General features: G+C 51.3%; 1 protein-coding gene across 2 annotated transcripts; it reads left to right on the forward strand.

The window, feature by feature from the left end:
• The first annotated feature begins 659 nt into the window (after positions 1-659).
• On the forward strand, positions 660-17,590 carry LOC141042046 (uncharacterized). Of its 2 annotated transcripts, XM_073509584.1 has the most exons (8): positions 660-3,162; positions 3,243-3,398; positions 14,193-14,228; positions 14,352-14,441; positions 14,523-14,587; positions 14,660-15,110; positions 15,350-15,626; positions 15,718-17,590. In XM_073509584.1, the coding sequence occupies exons 1-8, from the start codon at positions 2,269-2,271 to the stop codon at positions 16,359-16,361; spliced, it is 2,613 nt and encodes an 870-aa protein (XP_073365685.1). In that variant the 5' UTR covers positions 660-2,268; the 3' UTR covers positions 16,362-17,590. The 2 variants fall into 2 exon arrangements, with proteins under 2 accessions (XP_073365685.1, XP_073365684.1); XM_073509583.1 differs by having other exon boundaries at positions 2,088-3,162; positions 14,193-14,441.
• The last annotated feature ends 2,838 nt before the right edge of the window (positions 17,591-20,428 follow it).

The following is a 20,428-nucleotide window of genomic DNA, read 5'->3' on the forward strand; positions in this document are numbered from 1 at the left end:
AAATGATTTCTGGGATTCACCGTGTGGGATGTACATACCTACGGAAATGATTTCTGGGATTCACCGTGTGGGATGTACATACCTACAGAAATCATTTCTGGGATTCACCATGTGGGATGTACATACCTACGGAAATGATTGGGTTTCGATGCCTCGCCCGATCGCACACGGCCCCAGCCTGGGTCCCAGGAGGGCCTATCCCCGATGATTTCTGGGTCGTGTGGGAAGGACACCCTATCGCACACACTCACTTGGCGACAGTTCCAAATGCCGTCACGGAAAGGGGTTTTAAACCATTTGTTTAGGACGTCGCTGTACCAGTGTCATGCGTACACATGCATGTGTGTGTGCTAAAACTGTATCATGCATGTCATCCCAGAGCAAAAATAATAATTCCCTCCTAAGTCAAATTAACCTCTCTTGTTGTCAGGAAAAAAGCAGTGATGGACCAAGCGGGCCCATAGATGGAAGCATCGATATCGTTGATAACCGCTTAAGTGGGTGCGAGAGGACAACCACCACCGCTTTGCATGTGGGCCAAACATATATATGTTGAATACCCAAAATGCACAACTTTGATGTGCCACATGCCTCAAAAACCATAAACCATGCACCCACACAGAGCGAGGTTCATGAAGCGTACTAAATATGATGGTCCCTGTTGTGGAATTGTCACGGCAGATGTCCTCGAGCTAGGACTTAGTCGTGGAGCCATCGCAGCTAGGAAGCTTGAAGGGGTTAATGCGGGACAAGGAACACGAGGGTTTATACTGGTTCGGCCCTTACGGTGAAGGTAAAAGCCTACGTCCAGTTTGAGGTGGTATTGATTAGGGTTACGATCACCAGGGAGCTAAACTGTTATGCCCGGCTCTCGATCAGATCGTTCTTGTACCTAAACCGCTGCCGGGTCGTCCCTTTATATAGGGAGGCTGACGCCCAGCAGCTCTCAGAGTCCCGGCCGGCTCATAAGAGTGTCCGGCTCGGACTCTCGGCTATTCTTGCCTTGCACTACAAGTTCTACCATGATAATGATTGTAACTACGGGCCTTAAGCCATATCCGGGTCTTAAGCCCATCTCTGGCCCACCGTCTTCAAGCTTGGCGCTGGGCTTCTGGTAATGACCATTAGAGTAACCTGGCCCCTCCTGGCGGGTGACTCTAAGGTCTATATCCTCAACATTAGGCCCCAGATTGATTTGAGTCGGCTCATGTCAATCTTCCATTCCTTCGACAGAAAACCTCCGGCTTACAATTGTGTGAAGGCCATAACCCGGCGTGACGTCATCCTCTGGACTCCGGATTATCTGCCGTGACGTCATCTTCCATTAAGCCCGTTTTTTACTCCGTCAGATCCGCAACGGATCTTTTTCTTTACTGTCATCCCGAAAATCGAGGCGTTTCGTGGGGAGATAACCACGCCGTGGTCTCCTTGATTCTCGCGCCCACTTATGAACCTGCCTTATAAATAGGCCGGCCCGACGGGCTCTCAGCCACTTCTCTCTCCATCTTCTTCCTCGTGCCACCGCTCCCTTGCCCGAGCTCTGCTACTGCCGCCGCCGTCGCGCCCCCGGTCTTCGTCAACCTTGGCCGCTGCATCACCCTGACTCGGGCCAGACAAACGGCGGCAACCTCCGCTCCTCTCTAGCTCCGGTGAGTCTCCGCTACTCCGTAGGGCAGATCCGTACTAGGGCTCGAGTAGTTCGTCCGTGTTCTTCGTAGTTCATCACAGGCCTCAGTAGATTTGAATTTTGCTGCCCCTTTTTGATCTTAGCTCTGTATAGGCTTACTGCGGTAGACGTTGAGGACCCATTTTACATGCAAGTAGCTCTCTTTTTACTGCATAAGAACCTTGTTCGAGCCCAAGAACTTCTCCAGCGTCTGTTTCTAGGTCTAGAAACTTTTCTTTTCCCCGACTATTTTGATACAAAATTTTTACTACGATGTGTGAAACCTGCTTTACCACACTTAGTAAAAATTGCAATCCTTGAATCTCGGCGGTTTACAGTTCTGGTTTAAAGATACCCCGCGCCATAGAACTTTCCAGCTTAAAGACAACCATGCGCCATAAAATTTCCTGCTTAGCTGTGATAAAACCTGTAGACAATCAAATTACTCTGAATCCCTCGGCGGCTTAAATAGCCCGATGCACTTAAATGTATACCATTAGTCCCCTTCATAAGCCGCCACCTTGACCTTGAACCGTAGATTTCTTCCGGCTCATAATTAACCCGGACGTTTTTCCTTTTATCATAGACTGCCGACTTTCACCATGCCTCCCAAAGCTCCCATTACTTGCAACTGGATGAGGTCCAATGTCACCAATGAGACCCTAGCAGATTTTGTCAAGTCCGGATATCTGCCCAAGAAGGACGTCATGTCCTACCGTGCCCCTGACCCGTCAGAAGAGAGACCACAGCCAAAGGACGGGGAGGTATTGATTTTTGCGGATCATATGAGCCGGGGCTTCGCACCGCCCGGCTCAAAGTTTTTTAGGGACGTGCTAAACTTCTTCGACTTGCGGCCTCAAGACATTGGACCCAACTCAGTGTCCAACATCTGCAACTTCCAAGTCTTCTGCGAGGTTTACCTTGGAGAAGAACCTAGTCTGCTGCTCTTCAGAGAGCTTTTTTACTTGAACCGTCAGAATGAGTGCGCCAATGGGCCAAGTCTGGAGTTAGGTGGTATCTCCATCCAACGGCGTAGGGACTGCCTTTTTCCTTACGCAGAGCCGCCGAGCCACCCAAAGGACTGGAACATGACTTGGTTCTATTGCCAAGACACGTCACCAGCTGATGAAAGTCCGCTGCCCGGCTTTCGGCCCTCGCGTCTGGAGCCGACTCACCCACTGTCAGACAAGCTGACTCAAGCAGAGCGCCAACCTCTGCTCCCCACTATCAACAAGATCAAGGCCCTCCTGGGCAATGGTCTGAATGGAATCGACCTGGTCCGGGTCTGGATCTCATGGCGGGTGATCCCATTGAGCCGCCGCCCCGGCTTAATGTGTGAGCACACGGGCCGAAAGGACGACCCTCAGAGACACAGCCGCAATGATCTTCCTGAAGACGTCGCAGAGGAGATGACCAAGGCTCTCTTGAACGAGAGCCTGGCAGACTGCGGAAGGACCGGGCTAGCCCCCTTCTGCAAGACCAACCCAGCCCCAGCGGTAAGCCGCTGATCTGAACATCTTATCTGTACATAACTTTCATCTGAATCATTTTAAGAGAACCTTATCGCATTTTTCAGGCTGATGATAAGTTCTGGCGGGTCAAATATGACCATGAGGCGGCCAAGAAGGCCAGAAAGGCGAAGAAAGCCGCCAAGAAAGCCGCCCCTCGCAAGAAAGGAAGCAGGCCTACTGCTTCAGAGCTGATGCAATTAAGCGACAGCTCCGAGTCAGAGGTAACCCCTGAGCCTTTAAGCCCTTGCCACTATAGGAAACAGCTATTTTGCCGTCTGCCATGGCGGACGGCAAAGGCTCGAACGGCGGACGGCAAAGGCCTTTGCCGTCAGCCGCGGACGGCAAAAGGCTCCGGCAAAGTAGGCCACGGTAAACAGCTGCTTTGCCGTCCGCTTCCTGGCGGCGGACGGCAAAGGCTCTTTGCCGTCTGCTGCGGACGGCAAAGAGAGCGGACGGCAATAATTGCGCTGTCAGTCCGTTAAGTGGCTAACGGCAGACCTTTGCCGTCCGCCGCTGACGGCAAAATTTCTATGGTCTTTGCTGTCCGCCGTATGATGTCATCTACACGTCACTAGATGGCAGGTTCTTTGCCGTCTGCCGCTGATGGCAAAGTGCAGGTTCTTTGCCGTCTGCCACTGATGGCAAAGTGTTTGCCGTCTGCCACTGTAGGCAAACTGACCAAATGGGTCAGCTCCCAGGAAGCACAGTTGGCTGCCACGTGGCTTCTTTGCCGTCCGCGGTAGACGGCAAAGAGCCCGTTGCCGTCGGTGGCAGACGGCAAAGAGCTTGCATATTGGCTCTTTTTTCTGTTTTTTATTAAATCCAACAATTTTCACTCCAAATATATATGACATGTATAGATATATTTCACAGGCATTCATATCACAAAATTCCATCCATAAACAAACTTCCTTCATACATAAACAAAGTTCCATCCATAAACAAAGTTCCTTCATACATAAACAAAGTTTCATTCATATCACAAAGAGCCTTCATACATAAACAAAGTTTCATCCATACATAAACAGAAAGACTAGAACAAGAAGAGTAGCTTCCATGAAGTGAATGAAATCTGCAAAATGGCAAAATAAGAAAGTTAGAAATAGGTGACTAGAACAAGAAGAGTAGAACAAGAAGAAGACTAGAACAAGAAGAGTAGAACAAGAAGAATACTAGAACAAGAAGAGTATGTCATTTATGAGCTAACTTACGTGAAATGGATCATATATGAGCTAACTAAGTTGAAATGGGTCGTTTATGAGCTAGCTAAGGTGAAATGGATCGTTTTTGAGGTAACTAAGGTGAAATGGATCGTTTTTTAGCTCACTTAGGTCAAATGGATCGTTTTTGAGCTAACTTAGTTGAAATGGATCATTTTTGAGCTAACTTTGTTGAAATGGATCATTTTTGAGCTAATTTAGTTGAAATGGATCGTTTTTGAGCTAACTTAGGTGAAATGGATCATTTATGAGCTAATTTAGTTGAAATGGATCTTTTTGAGCTAACTTAGGTGAAATGGATCATTTAAGAGCTAATTTAGGTGAAATGGATCGTTTTTTAGCTCACTTAGGTCAAATGGATCGTTTATGAGCTAAATTAGTTGAAATGGATCGTTTATGAGATAACCTAGGTAAGATGGGTCATTTTGGAGTTAACCTAGGTGAAATGGGCCATTTTAAAGCTAACGTAGGTAAAATGGATCATTTAGGAGCTAATCTAGGTAAAATGGGTCATTTTTTAGCTAACTTGGATGAACTGCATCATTTATAAGCTAACCTAGGTAAAATGGGTCATTTTGGAGGAAAAGAAGCTAACTCTAGGTCATTATGGTAAGCATATTGGAGGAAATAAAGCTAAGTCTAGCTCTTGATGCATTTGTTAAGCAAAACACTAGAGAAACTTACCGTGATCAGGGAGGTGTAGGAGCGGGGTGGCTAGTGCCGCTACCTGGAGAAGGATCGTGCGATGCGTTTCTGGAGTTAAGCTGCACCAAAGATCATTTCCAATGTCTCGTTAGCATTACGACACTCAAATGTTAAGACTAGCAAGTAATGTCCATTCAAATTAAACTCACCGTGCTCCCAGGAGCAATCACTGGCATCGGCGGAGCGGGCTGACCGGACTTCTCGCACACAGACTGCACATTTGGTTTTCAGAACAGAGTCATACTAGTTAGTAATGAGACTCAAATGTTAAGACTAGCAAGTAATCTGCAGAAGATACTTACCACAAGGAGCTCGTACATGGCCCTTGCCTGCATGTCATTCCGTGCCCTCTCCTCCTCCATCATCTTTCTCGTCCTCTCCTCCATCTCCCGCCGCCTCTCCGCCGCCTCCGCCAGAAGTTTCTCCGTTCTATCTCTCTCAGTCTGTATAGCAACCTGCAACACCACTCACATGACCATTTCTAATCATTGATGGAAGCGCACACAATGTAATGGAGAAAGATAACTGAGTACGTATCACTAACCTTGATGGCAAGTTGCACTGGCCGTTCACGAGGCCTTATCTCAGGAGCGGAGCTCGACTGGTGCGCCTTGATCTTCGGGAGAGTGCTAGGACAACGGATAAGTCCATCTCCAATGGCTATGGAGCCATGGGACCTCCCGCCACCAGATATCATCACCAGCTCTGGATCAATGGGACCCTGGCTCGGGTTAAAGTCCTCCCCTTTCCTCGCCTTCCCCTCATCTCTATATCTCACGAGCTTGTTGTGGGAGGAGATGTTGGTGAAGTTGTTTGCATCATCGAGGTCAGACTGAGAGAAAGCCTTGACTTTCTTGAAAGAGCCAGTGTGGGCCATGGCATACAGGTCGTACACCTCTGGCACCTTATCCGCCTTATTGTAGCGTGCCTGAAAGAGAGAAACAATGAAAATTAGTAATTAAAGGGCTCAAGCTAGCATGATGAATGAATTGCATGAATCATGAAGCAAACCACATACCCAGTTGCGCCCAAACTGATATAAGTTGGAGCTGCCTTGATGGTGTGGCACACCTTCCATTTGGGCACGTTTGTCCTTGGCCTGGTTGTGGAGGGCTAGCCATTCTTTTGAGCACCACTCATCGACCAACACCTCCCAACAATCCATCTGATCCGCACACCATCTCGGAGGCGCCTAAGTTAGCAAATAGAAACTTGAGCGCTACGGCTAAGAATTACTAAATGAAGGAACTTAAGTAGAAGGCCTTAAGAATTACCTTCATGTACTGCTCCTTACTCAGGAACTTATCGAGGCACGCCGGCTTGGTCTTCTTGATACCACGCAAGGCGTAGTAGTCTCGAACAACCTGCACCCGAGCCTCGTGCCGTAAGTTCTGGAGTAGGCGCTTGCAGACGTTCTGGATAACATTTGCCGCGTCCTCCTCGTATCCCTCCTCACACCTGTAGAATGTCTGCAATCAAATGAGACAATATTGATTAGTACAATTAATAACTAGCTAGTTGAAGATTTTGAAATGTGTAAAGGAGAAATTACCCAGAACGTCCTGATCACCATGTCTGCCCTCGTGTCGCACACGACACCGTCGATAATGACATCCGGCGGGGCCGGGGCAGCCACGCAGTGCTCCCAGCTCAACCCAAGCTCTGGAAGCCGACCCTCACCAGGCAACGTGACAAACCCCGGGAAGTTTTGCCGGCAAAGAACTCCAAGGACGGAGTTGGGCCGGCGGACACTATGATGGTGGTCCCAACCCCTGCAGCATGACAAGGCTAACGCATTAGTTATTTGAAGAAACGTGAATGCAGAAGGTACAAAAATATTAAATGCACTTACGTACCTCTCCCCATCAGGGAAGATCAACCACCTCTGCTCGCGGGTCGCCAGCACGGACGGGAGTCGTGTAGCACCACGCTGGTAGACGGTGCCACCCTCCTCCTCAAGATCAGTCCGCTCCTCGCCATCATCAGCATGGCCACTCGGCTCCTCGGGCTGATCCGGCCAGGTACCCCATCCGGACGTGTGCTCCTCCGGGGTCTTGTGGGCCGAACTCTCGTGGGCCGAAGGCCAGTCGACCCGAGGCTCGTGGGCCCAAGACCCGTGGACCGGAGGCTCGTGGACCGGAGTCCGTGTAGCCTCCTCCTCGGACGAGTCCACCCTAGCAGTCACGTGCTCGGGTGAAACAGCTGGGGGTGGCGGCGAGGAAGGCGCCGTAGCAGTCACCCTACCTCCTCTCCCGCGACCACGTGCCCCACCTCCTCTCTTCCTACCTCGTCCCCTGCTGGGCACCGCGGTCGATGAAGAAGGGCCCGGCGGTGTGGACATACTGTCCAGCAACGCTCGGCGGAGAGGTGCGTCTGGAATCGAAGACCTCAGACCACGCGCCGACGAAGAAGGGGCCTTGGCGCGCTCCCGACCAGCGCCCACCATCTTTCAACACCTGCCATGACAAACAGTAAACGAAATTAGTACAACATAAAAAAAGACCGACATGAATAATAATATGTGTATCACTTAAGTGTATCATCATCAAGTACAACATTACAAAATTTAATACCTGACACTACTAATAATCTCGACCAGTATCATCAATAAATGCATAATCATCATCATCACTATAATCAATGACGGGCTCATAGGGTTCAGTGGCATCAACATGTGCAAGGCCACCTTGACGTAATCGGTCAAGCAATGACAGGTCATCTGCAGCAGTAACCTCTTCTTGTTCCGGCTCTTCTTGTTCCTCCTCTGGGGTGATGTCGGATTCACTTTCGCTGTCTACTTCAATGTTTTGGGGTGAAGTATAGCGGTTCTTGAAACGCTTTTTGGAAAGACGTGTCTCTTGGAAGAATTCTCCTTCATATGTGTCTGGGTTAATGTGAGGTTCATAATCCTCTTCCTTTGGGGGAGATAGTCTAGCACGTGGCGGCACTTCATAAACGACATCCCAACCTTTCAGATTTGGATTAGTTTGGCAGGCCCACGGTAGATAGAATACTTGGGTCGCATGTAGAGACGTAATATAGACATCAGGAACATCTAAATGGGTGCTTTGGTTGATTTCAACTAGCCCTATATGTTCATGAGTCCTTCTAGTCTCCTTCGGCTGAAACCAATAACATTTGAAGACTACGACATTCGGTGGGTTTTCACCATAGAATAGAAGTTCATAAATTGCTTCAACTCTCCCATAATACTCGGTACCTCCTTCGCCGATAGCAGATACACAACAATTTGTAGACTTTCGGTCGGCCATAGATAGCTCTTTGCCATAGGTACGAAAGCGATACCCGTTGATGTCGTATTTGTCAAATGAACGGACCTTATAGTCAAAACCATTAGCGACTTGTCTCAATTCGGCGTCCATAGACTCTGAATTAGCCTACAAGTTTAATATGAAAGGATTGTTGCATTACGCACAAATTAGCGAATGAAACCGGGATAGCCGCCTACAAATTAGCCTACAAGTCTAATAGAAATTACCGTTTGTTTGAACCAAGAGATGAAACCGGGATAGCCGCCTCCTTGCTTTGCGAGAAGCTCATACTCTTCGACAGAATCCTTTTGGATCACCGCTCCATACGAGAATAAGGTGACGTATCGACTGTATGAAATATCCAGGAATAAGAGCAGTTCAAAGGAAATAGAAGTTGCGAAACTATGTACCGAGAACTTACTCGATGTACGGCCGCACTTCTATCAGGTTGTTGAAGATATACAACGAAATGGTCCGCCATTGTTCGTTATCCAAAGATACTGGATTTGAAACACTGGCTGGTGCGAGATTCCCTTTGAATAGGCTGAGGTTGGATCCACCCTTTTTAGGGTCGTCAGCATTGTACCGAGGCTTCGGATTATGCAAATGACGATTTTTGGCTTCGTAGTGTGTTGTCACGAAGTTTGCCGCCTCCTCAGTGATGAATGCCTCAGCCATCGATGCTTCAATTCTACGTTTATTTTTACATTTTTGTCGAAGCGTCTTCTGCATCCTCTCAGTTGGGTAGCACCAACGATTTTGCACGGGCCCCCCCAATCTTGCCTCGGTCGGGAGATGCAAAATCAAATGTTGCATTGGATTAAAGAAGCCCGGTGGAAAGATCTTCTCTAACTTGCAGATCAACTCCGGCGCCAACTCTTCCATTTCTTCTAGCACGCCAGGCGATAGTTCTTGCGCACAAAGAACACGGAAGAAATAGCTGAGTTCTGCCAGTACTAGCCATTCATCCTCAGGGATGGAGCCACGCAACATCACCGGCATTACCCGCTCAATCCATATGTGCCAATCATGACTCTTGAGACCAAATATCTTCAATTTATCAAGACTGGCTCCCCTCTGTAGATTCGCTGCATACCCATCGGGGAACATCAACAGCATTTTCACCCACAAGATAATTTCCCTCATAGCTGGCCTTCCAAGATTGAACCATGCCTTTGGCTTCGTCCAGTTCTGCTTTCCTTTCGGTTCTTTCATGTTTTGTAATGGCCTATCACATAGCGCCTCCAGATCGACTCTAGCCTTAGTATTATCCTTTGACTTCCCATCTATGCCGAACAATGTACCAAAAAGTGCCTCGGCGATATTCTTCTCAGTGTGCATCACGTCGATGTTGTGTGGGCAAAGGAGGTCTTTGAAGTAAGGCAGATCCCATAAGCATGTTTTGTGAGTCCAGGCGTGCTTAGAATTATACCCCTTGAAGTACCCTGGACGCTCTGGATCTGGCTCGAGAGCGTTTAACTGATCCAGGGTCTGTTGGCCTGTCAATGCAGGTGGTGCAGAGTTTTTGACAACTCTACCTCTGATGAAGTTCTTCTTGTCTTTCCTGAACTTATGGCGAGGATTCAGGAACTGTCTATGCATGTCGAAGCAAGAAAACTTGCGACCGGCCTGAAGCCAACGAAACTCAAGAGCTCCCTTGCATGTGGGGCACGGGAACCTTCCATGCACACACCAGCCAACGAATAGCGCATACGCCGGCAAGTCATGCGTCGAGTACATGTACCAGGCACGCATTATGAAGTTCCATTTGCTATAGGCATCGTATGTCTTGAACCCATTATCCCAGGCTTCTTGCAATTCGTCCTTAAGCAGTTGCATGTACACATTCATATTTTTCCCCGGATAGTTGGGCCCTGGAATTATCAACGTCAGGAAAATGTTCTTTCTTTGCATAATCTGTCCGGGGGGGAGATTGAGTGGAAAGACAAATACGGGCCAACAACTGTATTGGGCTGCCGTCATACCAAACACACTGAACCCATCCGTGCTGATGCCGACTCGAGGATGCCTCAGATCTGCCGCTTTGTCACCATGTAATTCATCAAACTTTTTCCATGCAACACCATCCGATGTGTGTACAATCATCAGATTCCCATCTTCATCTAGTTCGGTTCTTTTGCCCGTTTTGTGCCATGTCATCTGTCTGGCCGTCTCTTCGACCACGAAAAGACGTTGAAGTCTTGGTACGATTGGCATATACCGAAGAACACTAACGGGGATTTTGGTCTGTGTCTTCTCACCCATACCGTTGTCTACCACAACATACCTGGAAGACTTGCCAAAGGGACAATAGTTCAAGTCCGCATAGTCAAGCCTAAACAAGACACATCCTTTCTCACAGGCATGTATCTTATCATAGGGCATCTTCAGTGCACGGAGGATTTAGTCCGACTGGTACAGGTTTGCAGGCATTACATGGCCTTTGGGTAGAAAGCGTCCAAATACTGTCATCATTGCATCGTAGCATTCTCTGCCCAAGTTGAACTGAGCCTTCAGAGCCATTACTTGTGAGATGGCATCCAACTGACAAAGCCCAGTGTGCTCATGGAGCGGACGTTTTGAAGACTCCAACATTTCATTGAAGGCCTTTGTAGATTCCTCCATCTCCTCGTCCGAATCCCGAGCATCATCAAAGTCTTGCACCATGTTTTCCATCCCGGTACCATGCTCGTCGGTGCGACGACGATCCACCTCAGCTCGGTCACGTTGGGCAGACTCACCATGAAATGTCCACACCGTATAATCGGGCGTAAAACCACTCTTCTGCAGGTGTTTGCCCATTTCAGCCTCTGTCCTCTTTTCCCAATTGCCGCACCGTAAACAGGGGCACCAGGTTTTCCTCTGGCCATTTGCAAATGCGGCTCGCACAAACCCCTTGGTTTTTGTGAACCATTCAGTGCTCCATTTGTTCTGACCAGTGTGACCGGTGTACATCCACGCACGATCACTCATCTTGACTTTCAGAGCTACTAGACACACAACAAATATATATATATATAATTCACCATGTATATATTCATCAGTTGATCTACTTTGTCAATTTTATTACGTCCATGCAACCTACACTCTAATAGGTAATGATAGGTCCTAATCCCACCCGAGTATGTTTAGATTGGGTTCATTTTCCCATGCTATGCTCCGGATCCTATGCAAAATTTCGGCAGCACCTCCCCGCTGTTCTCCTGATACACGTCTCTGCAATAAACAGAGAGGATGTGTACCCGGAGAACAACAGGGGAGGCACTGACGAAATTTATGCGTCGGATCCGGAGCAAAGCATATGGGAAAACGAACCCAATCTAAACATACTCGGGCTGTCCATGGATAGCGTTGGACAATTCGAAAGAATCAAGGTTATAAATATGCAAATGCATGCATATTTATAACTATGACGCTTTCGAACGGGAGACACATATTGGTTACGCATACTGATGATTCAAGACACATATGTAGCTAGCTATCAAGTTTCATCGGAATAGATCAAATAATTAATGGGGGAGGAGGACATGTCATTTGTGCTCACCCACGAACGAAGGGGCAGAGCTCGTCAAACGCACGGCGAGGTTGTCGAACACCAAACCTCGCAGCGATGAAACAACTGCACATTTAAAACTACCCGATCAACACAATTATATATGATGTTTTTCATAACAAAATCGAAAGATATATGACCTAACTAATAATTCACAAATATATGACCCCGTCGGCTTCTGGAAGGCCAAAGAACACCTTTTCGGGAGGTGCGGGGGTCGGGGTGTCGTGTCGGTCTCGGGGTGCCGTGTCGGGGTCGGGGTCGGGGTCTCGGGGTCGGGGTGTCGGGTCGGGGTGCCGGGTCGGGGTCGGGGTGCCGTGTCGGTGTCGGGGTCGGGGTGTCGGGTCAGGCTCGGGGTCGGGGTGTCGGGGTCGGGGTCGGGGTCTCAGGGTCGGGGTGCCAGGCCGGGGTGCCGGGTCGGGGTCGGGGTGCCGTGTCGGTGTCGGGGTCGGGGTGTCGGGTCAGGCTCGGGGTCTCGGGGTCGGGGTCGGGGTCTCGGGGTCGGGGTGTCGGGTCGGGGTCGGGGTGCCGTGTCGGTGTCGGGGTCGGGGTGTCGGGTCAGGCTCGGGGTCGGGGTCTTGGGGTCGGGGTCGGGGTCTCGGGGTCGGGGTGCCGGGTCGGGGTCGGGGTGCCGTGTCGGTGTCGGGGTCGGGGTGTCGGGTCAGGCTCGGGGTCGGGGTCTCGGGGTCGGGGTGTCGGGTCGGGGTGCCAGGTCGGGGTCGGGGTGCCGTGTCGGTGTCGGGGTAAGGTGGGTGTGGTGTCAGGGTGTTGGTGTCGGGGTGTCGTGTCGGGGTCGGGGTGTCGTGTCGTGTCGGGGTGTCGTGTCGTGTCCTGCCGGGGTGTCGTGTCGGGGTGGGGGTGTCGCGTCGGGGTGGGGGTGTCGGTCGTCGAGGTCGGGGTGTCGGTGGTCGGGGTCGGGGTGTCGGTGGTCGGGGTCGGGGTGTCGGTGGTCTTCTTCTTCTGCTCCTCTCCTCTAGCTTTCGCCTCCTCATCCTCCTCCTCGTCCTCTCCTCTTTATTCTTCTTCTTCTTCTTCTTCTTCTTCTTCTTCTTTCTCCTCCTCCTCCTCCTCCTCTCCTCTTTCTTCTTCTTCTTCTTCTTCTTCTTCTTCTTCTTCTTCTTCTTCTTCTTCTTCTTCTTCTTCTTCTTCTTCTTCTTCTTCTTCTTCTTTCTTCTCCTCCTCCTCCTCTTCTTCTTCTTCTTCTTCTTCTTCTTCTTCTTCTCCTTTTTCCTCTTCTTACACCTACCACTAATTAACCTAAAACAAAACTAAAACTAAACTAAAAGTAATCTAAACTAAAAAACAGAAAAAACAGAAAAAAAATCTAAAACTAAAAAACTAAACTAAACTAAAACTAAAAATCTAAAACTAAAAAACTAAACTAAACTAAAAAAAAGAAAAAAAAGGAGAAGAGGGGTGGGGCTCACCTGCGGCAGGGGTGGGGCGCTCGCCGACGGAGGGGCGTCGGAGGGGCGCTCGCCGACGGAGGGGCGGCGGGGGCGCCGCCGACGGAGGGGCGGCTGGGTGGCGCTGGCCGGGCGGAGGGGTGGGGGGCGACGGGGCGGAGGGGGCGATGGGGCGGAGGGGTGGGGGGCGACGGGGCGGAGGGGGCGACGGGGCGGAGGGGTGGGGGGCGACGGGGCAGAGGGGGTGACGGGGCGGCGCCGGGCGGCGGGGCGGAGGGGGCGACGGGGCGGAGGGGGCGACGGGGCGGAGGGGTGGGGGGCGGAGGGGTGGGGGCGACGGGTGGCGGGGCGACGGGGCGACGGGGCTGCGAGGGCCGGGGGCGGCGGCGGGCGGGCGGGATGTGCACGGTGGCGGGGCGCGTCGGGGAGGAGAGAGAGGAGAGAACAGAGAGTAACGGGCGGGGGGGGGGTACGGGCCATTAGGTAATCGGCTCTTTGCCGTCCGCCAATCTTTGCCGTCCGCCAATCTTTGCTGTCCGCCTTTTTGCCTCTTTGCCGTCCGCTGGCGGACGGCAAAGAGGTGGGGCGTTAAGTTTTTTTCAAACGGGCGGGGGGTGGGGGGCCACCTCCCTCTTTGCCGTCTGCTAGCGGACGGCAAAGAGCTGGCAGATGGCAAAGAGCTTCTTTGCCGTCTGCCATTTCTTTGCCGTCCGCTTTTTGGTAGCTGATGGCAAAGAGCTTCTTTGCCGTCAGCTAGCAGACGGCAAAGAGCTGGAAGATGGCAAATTAGCTGATTCCAGTAGTGTGCTATATTTGTTGTTTGTTGCTGTCCGCCTTATCAATACTTGCTCATTGTCAGGATGACACCGGCGCGAGTAACCCGGTGGTTGAAGAGGTAATGTCACTTTCCTCCGACTCGGAGCCCTTGCCAAGGCTGAAAGTCCGAAGGGTAACCCGGAAAGTAAGCTTTTCACATCCTTTAGCTTATCAAGATCCTCAATTTATTTTGAAGCGACAGGTTCATGAGAGCCGGCGTCACACCCAGACCAACAAGGACACCGACCTCTCCTCCGGGTTACCTGACACATCAAGGAAGCGCCGAACTGAGGTTATTTCCCACTTGTACCCTTTTCATCCGTTGGCGGGTGTTATCCGTCAGCCACTCAATTCTTCTGACTCAAATTATCAGGAGACCTCCCCCTCTTCGGGCGACTCTATGCAGTCGAGTCTTCCGGCTTTCAAGACCGCGCCCGGGTAATGACAACCATCTCATGTTATACTTGTCTGTACTTACCCTTTTTGTGCTTAATGTTTCTGTCCTTTCAGTGCCCAGGCAAAGCTCACCAAGAGAGCGAAGAAAACCAAATCAGTCGGAGTGCCGGATTTACCTGAACCGGAGGTGACGACTCAAGAACCGCCAGCTGCCTCCGCCCCCGAAGCCACCATTCCAACCAACAAGGCACCTGAGGCCGCTGCCCCAACTACCAAGGCAACTACAGAAGCTTCTGTTAACCCGGAGGCCTCCAGCTCGGCTCCACCAGCAGACGACCCGGACGTGGTAATCACCCGGACGGAGTTCGTTGAGCCGGGGAGACCTACCGTGCTGGCCAAGTGCTCCGCTAAGGGGGAGTTGCTGCAGCCCCACAGGGTGAACCTGGACCTCTCCGACTACACCAACCTGAGCATTGGAGAGCTCGTCTCTGGCTACATCAGCCAAGTGCACAAGAGCCGGGACGCAGAGGTTGCCATGGTGAACCAGATCCAGCAGAAATCTGAGGTATCATTCTGCTGTCCTCTTACTTACTGCATAGTTACCTTTACCATGCTAGCCCCCAAGTCGACGACTTATGATTGAATATGTTGTAGACTTAGGTTCCGGCTTAATCAATTGACCCGGCAGTTTGTAGATAGATACGTTCAATATGCATTAGCCCCCAAGTGCCAAGTGTCTTTGCTTGGAAAACGCTTGGGACTTATATAGTAACTGTTCATGCCATAACCCGGAAATTTATACAGGCTACTGGCAAGAAGCTTGAGGCTGACCTTGCTGATGTCAAGAGCCGGCTGAAGATGCAAGAGATGGAGACCCGGAAGGCAAACGCCAAGTTCGTGTCCAGCATCGCCGCGCAAGAGAAGCTGAAGACGGAGTTCGACGCTGAGCGGAAGGCGTGGGCCGAAGAAAAGGCCGCATTGGTGAACCGGGCTGAACAGGCGGAGAAGGCTCTCTCCGAGAAGACCGCCGAGCTCTCCGGCCTAAAGCGCCAAGTGTCCCAGATGGTGGCCGCAATCTTCGGTAAGTCATCGCGCCGGCTTTCATCAAGTTTAGAATGTTTATATCTCATAATTTCATCTTTGTCGGCGGCTTATCTGACTCTGTTAAACAGGCCCCAGAAGTGCCAACCTCAACCAGAGCGTGGTAACCAAGCTGAAGGCCGTGTATACCCTGGTGGAGCAACTCTACACCGGGTCACAGCGTGCCTTAGCTGTGGTGGCCCTATCCAACGAGGTGCCGACTCACCTGGCAGAAGTCCTTCGCTGGCTCGCTGTACTGCCTCAACGGATCCAAGAGCTGCGACGGGCCTCTGCAAGAGCCGGAGTGATCGCCGCGCTGAGCCGGGCCAAGGCATTCCTGCCGGAGTTAGACCCGACGGACATCGCCCTTGGCTATCCAAGCCTGAAGGAAGACGGCTCAGCTTTTGATCAGAAGGACTTCGCAGCTTGCGTGAAGGCCGTACGCCCGGTGGCCACCCTTATCGGGAACGACACAGATCTGACCAAGTACCAGCCGGGTTACAATGCGGAGAATCAGAGGATTCCAACCCCTCGCTATGAAGCCCTCAACTTGATCCCGCCGGCTCGTCAGCACACTTTCGCCCCGGAGATTGACCCGGCCGGGTTAATTGACGAGGAAGCCCAATTCGAAGCTCTCAGCGGCATCGACTGGAAGTCATCAACTTTCCAGGTCTTGGGATCAGCCGGAGGAGAAGACAGGAACGAGCCGGAGACTTCAACTCAACAAGCGTCGTAACTCGGCTGGCGGTTTACCAAACAATGCCTCACCCTTTTGGACTCAACGAGTCTTGTAATAGAGTAGGACCAACACTTTATTTTTGCCGTGTCACCATGCACGTCTTGAATGCTGAAGTCTTTTGAAGTTCTCTTTGATGTTTCTCCGGGTCATAATCAATCCTTTGTTTTTCTTAACCTCAAAAGAGGTGCCTTTAATTATCCTGCATAGAAGGGCAAATCACAAGTCTCGAGGCGGCTTACCGCCCTGAGAATCATAAGTTTTAGATAACCCGGAATATGAATCAAAAAGGACTTGTCTTCAATGATATCCTGAATACAACCGTAAGAACATACTTAACGGCCTGCAAGCATACTTCCGGTTTAGATAACCCGGATAAGAAGGTTGGTACCGCAACTCCGGTTTACCTGTCTTATAACACCCATTGCGTTCAGCAATACTGTAAACCAAAGTTAAGCCGGCAAAGTGAGACCCGGCTGTACACACCTTGACATAATCAGAGAAAACTTGTGATAAAGCGGAAGAACTTAGGGGCTTCCGGTTCGAATACGACCAGAGACCCGGCCCAAAGGGGTTAAGCTAAGATTCGGATACGATCAGATAGCCCCCAGTGGGTGTGGCGATGCCAATCAAGAGGGTACCGACAGCTATGTTCTCTTTGGTTCGAATACGACCCATGTTTGAACAGGAAGCCCCCAAGTGATTTTAAGAATTGTTTAACGACGCTGATTCGAATACGATCCACGTCGGTTCTCAAAGGGGTTAAACTATGATTCAAATATGATCAGAGAAAACCTCCCAATGAGCTCGGCACTTTGCCAATCAAATGGGTATCGACAGCTATGTTCTCTTTGGTTCGAATACGACCCATGTTTGAACAGGAAGCCCCCAAGTGACCATATTACCCACGGCAAGATTCGAATACGATCATAAGCCGGATCCTCCTTCAAGTTACCATGTTAATCTTGCAAAGAAAACACATGCACATTTGGAGGAGAAAAAAGGACAGAGGTCCTGCTTTATTGCTTATCATAATATATACATGGCTGAGAGAAATATGTACATTATGAGAGCCGGTGGCTCAAGTGTAGTAAGGCCGAAGCTGAGCTATGTTCCACGGCCGACGGGTCTCTTCCTCCGACTTACGTGAATCTTTGTGCTCCCGAATGTCAATGAGGTAATATGACCCGTTGTGCAAGTTCTTGCTGACCACAAAGGGCCCTTCCCAAGGCGGGGATAACTTGTGTGCATCTGTTTGATCCTGGATAAGCCGGAGCACGAGATCGCCTTCCTGGAAGACCCGGGATTTAACCCGGCAGCTATGATAACGGCGCAGGTCTTGTTGATAAATCGCTGAACGGGCTGCTGCCACATCACGCTGTTCGTCCAACAAGTCAAGAGCATCTTGGCGCGCATGTTCATTATCCGCCTCAACATAAGCCGCCACTCGAGGTGAGTCATGACGGATGTCACTGGGGAGGACTGCTTCCGCCCCGTAAACCATGAAGAAAGGCGTGAAGCCTGTAGACCTGTTAGGAGTAGTGTTGATGCTCCATAACACGGAGGGCAACTCCTCCACCCAATAACCCGGCGTCCGTTGCAAAGGGACCAAAAGCCGGCGCTTGATGCCCTTCAGAATCTCCTGATTGGCTCTCTCAGCTTGACCATTGGATTGAGGATGAGCCACTGAGGAAACATCAAGTCGGATATGCTCTCGTTGACAAAACTCTTCCATGGCGCCTTTGGAGAGATTGGTGCCATTGTCAGTTATAATGCTGTGCGGAAAGCCAAAACGGAAAATCACCTTTTTCATAAATTGAACCGCCGTGGCTGCATCGCACTTGCTAACTGGCTCAGCTTCCACCCACTTTGTGAATTTGTCAACTGCCACCAAGAGGTGGGTTTTCTTATCCTTGGACCTTTTGAAAGGTCCAATATCAAGCCCCCAGACCGCAAAGGGCCAAGTAATTGGGATCATCCTCAGCTCTTGAGCCGGTACGTGAGCCCATCGCGAGAACCTTTGGCAACCATCACACTTACTGACTAAGTCCTCTGCATCAGCATGAGCCGTCAGCCAATAGAAACCATGACGAAAGGCCTTGGCCACAAGAGACTTTGAGCCAGCGTGATGGCCACAAACTCTAGGTTGCCGTCGGCCTTGCGCTTACCTCCTCCTTGGTTCCCCGGGTTATGCTGAGGACCCTTGCCATTGCCGTTCTTCTTTCCCTTCCCTGTCCTTTCATCATCTGAAGGGGGATCCTTGGTACCATCAGAATCGGCGTATTTGACAAGAGCCGCCATTAGTGTACCCATTGCAGTCGCGCTTAAGCTGCCCGAGTTTCATCTTTAGGGGCACAAAACGACAATTCTGCTCCAACATTAAGACTGCTGAGCCAGCATCCATCTTATCTGACGAATGTATGATCTCCTTAACCCGGCGAACCCAATGTGTCGTAGACTCGCCCTCCTGCTGCTTACAGTTAGTCAAATCCACAATTGACATAGACTGCCTACAGGTATCCTTGAAGTTTTGGATGAACCGGGCTTTCAGCTCAGCCCAAGACCCGATGGAATTCGGTGGTAGCCCTTTCAACCAAGTGCGGGCAGTCCCATCCAACATCATGGTGAAGTATTTGGCCATTGCCGCCTCACTGACCTCCAGTAGTTCCATGGCCATCTCATAGCTCTCGATCCAGGCTGCGGGTTGTAAGTCAGCCGTGTAATTGGGCACCTTCCTAGGGCCTTTGAAGTCCTTGGGTAGACGTTCATTGCGGATAGCCGACACCAAGCAAGGGACACCCCCAGTCCTGGTAGGGATGCCCACATCGACGGACGTCGTCGGATAAGCCGGGGGAGTCTGGTAAGCCGTCAACTGAGGCACCTGCTAAGCGTCTTGCCGCGCTCTATCTTGGTCTGCTGCGTGAAAGGCTCCATTGTGAGCCGGGCCATGGCCAGGGGGCGGGTCATGGCGTCGGGCGTTACTTGAGCCGGTCGCTGAGACCATGTGCCGGCTGTAACTCGGGCTCCGGCCTGGACGAGGGGTCGAGTGGATCCTGTCCCGGCTGTAGGAGTACGCCTCTTGCTGTGCCAGTGCTGTCTGAAGGAGTTCCCTGACCCGGCGGGTTTCAATAGCCGTCGGAGAGTCGCCGTCGACCGGGAGAGCCGCCAGCCGTGCTGCCGCAGCGACCATGTTCTCCAGCGGGTTATTATAATGACCCGGTGGTATTGGCACGTACTGAGGCGGGGCAGGGGGCATCTGGGGAGGCCCCATCACTTGTGGCTGAACATGGGTCCCAGACCCGGGCACTATGATCCCCAGCGGGTTACTAGACCCTGCACCTAGCGTGTTGAAGAGGTTGCGTGGATCGTAAACCGGAGGGAGTCGAGATTGGGCCTTTTGATGCCTCCTTCTCAGGACCTCATTGGCCGCGTTTTGATCCATCGTGAGCCGGAAGGACTGCGCTTGAATCAACTGGGTTTGGGCATCGAGAGCCGCCCGCTCCACAGTCATCCTGATCCCTTCCGCTGCCAGATCCTCCTTAGCCTTCACTAGATCCAATTTTAACTGTGCCACCTCCGCATCATGCTGAGCTTGATCCGCCGGGTCAACCGTGGCGGTTAACAGGGCCGTCATCTTGTCCGTGAGATCCATTAGCACCTGAGCCGGCGAGGGCACCGGGTTTCCCGCTCCAGCAGCAGGGTTCTGAACAGGCTGTGCACCGGCCATAAAGACCCCAACCTGACTTGGCGGCTCAAACGGGTCCGGAATACTGTCACCATCGGAATAACCCATGAGCCGGCCATCTTGGAGTTGATACAACGAGTTTGACTCATCGGTGGACGACTCGCCGTCAGAGCCAGCGGCCGTCTCATCACTAGATCCAGATCGATCAGAGAGTCCTCCATGGATACACCCCACAAAAGCATGCCTTAAGGCAGGCCGGGCCCGGGCGGGTCATGCACGCTGAGCCGTCTCGACGAGATCAGCACAGAGACCCGGCCCAGGGCCCGGCTCACCAATCTTGCCAATGAAAACATGAATTCCGCCAAAGGGGACCCGGTACCCG

Source organism: Aegilops tauschii, chromosome 2 (genome assembly GCF_002575655.3).
Source record: "Aegilops tauschii subsp. strangulata cultivar AL8/78 chromosome 2, Aet v6.0, whole genome shotgun sequence".
Lineage (NCBI taxonomy): Eukaryota > Viridiplantae > Streptophyta > Magnoliopsida > Poales > Poaceae > Aegilops > Aegilops tauschii.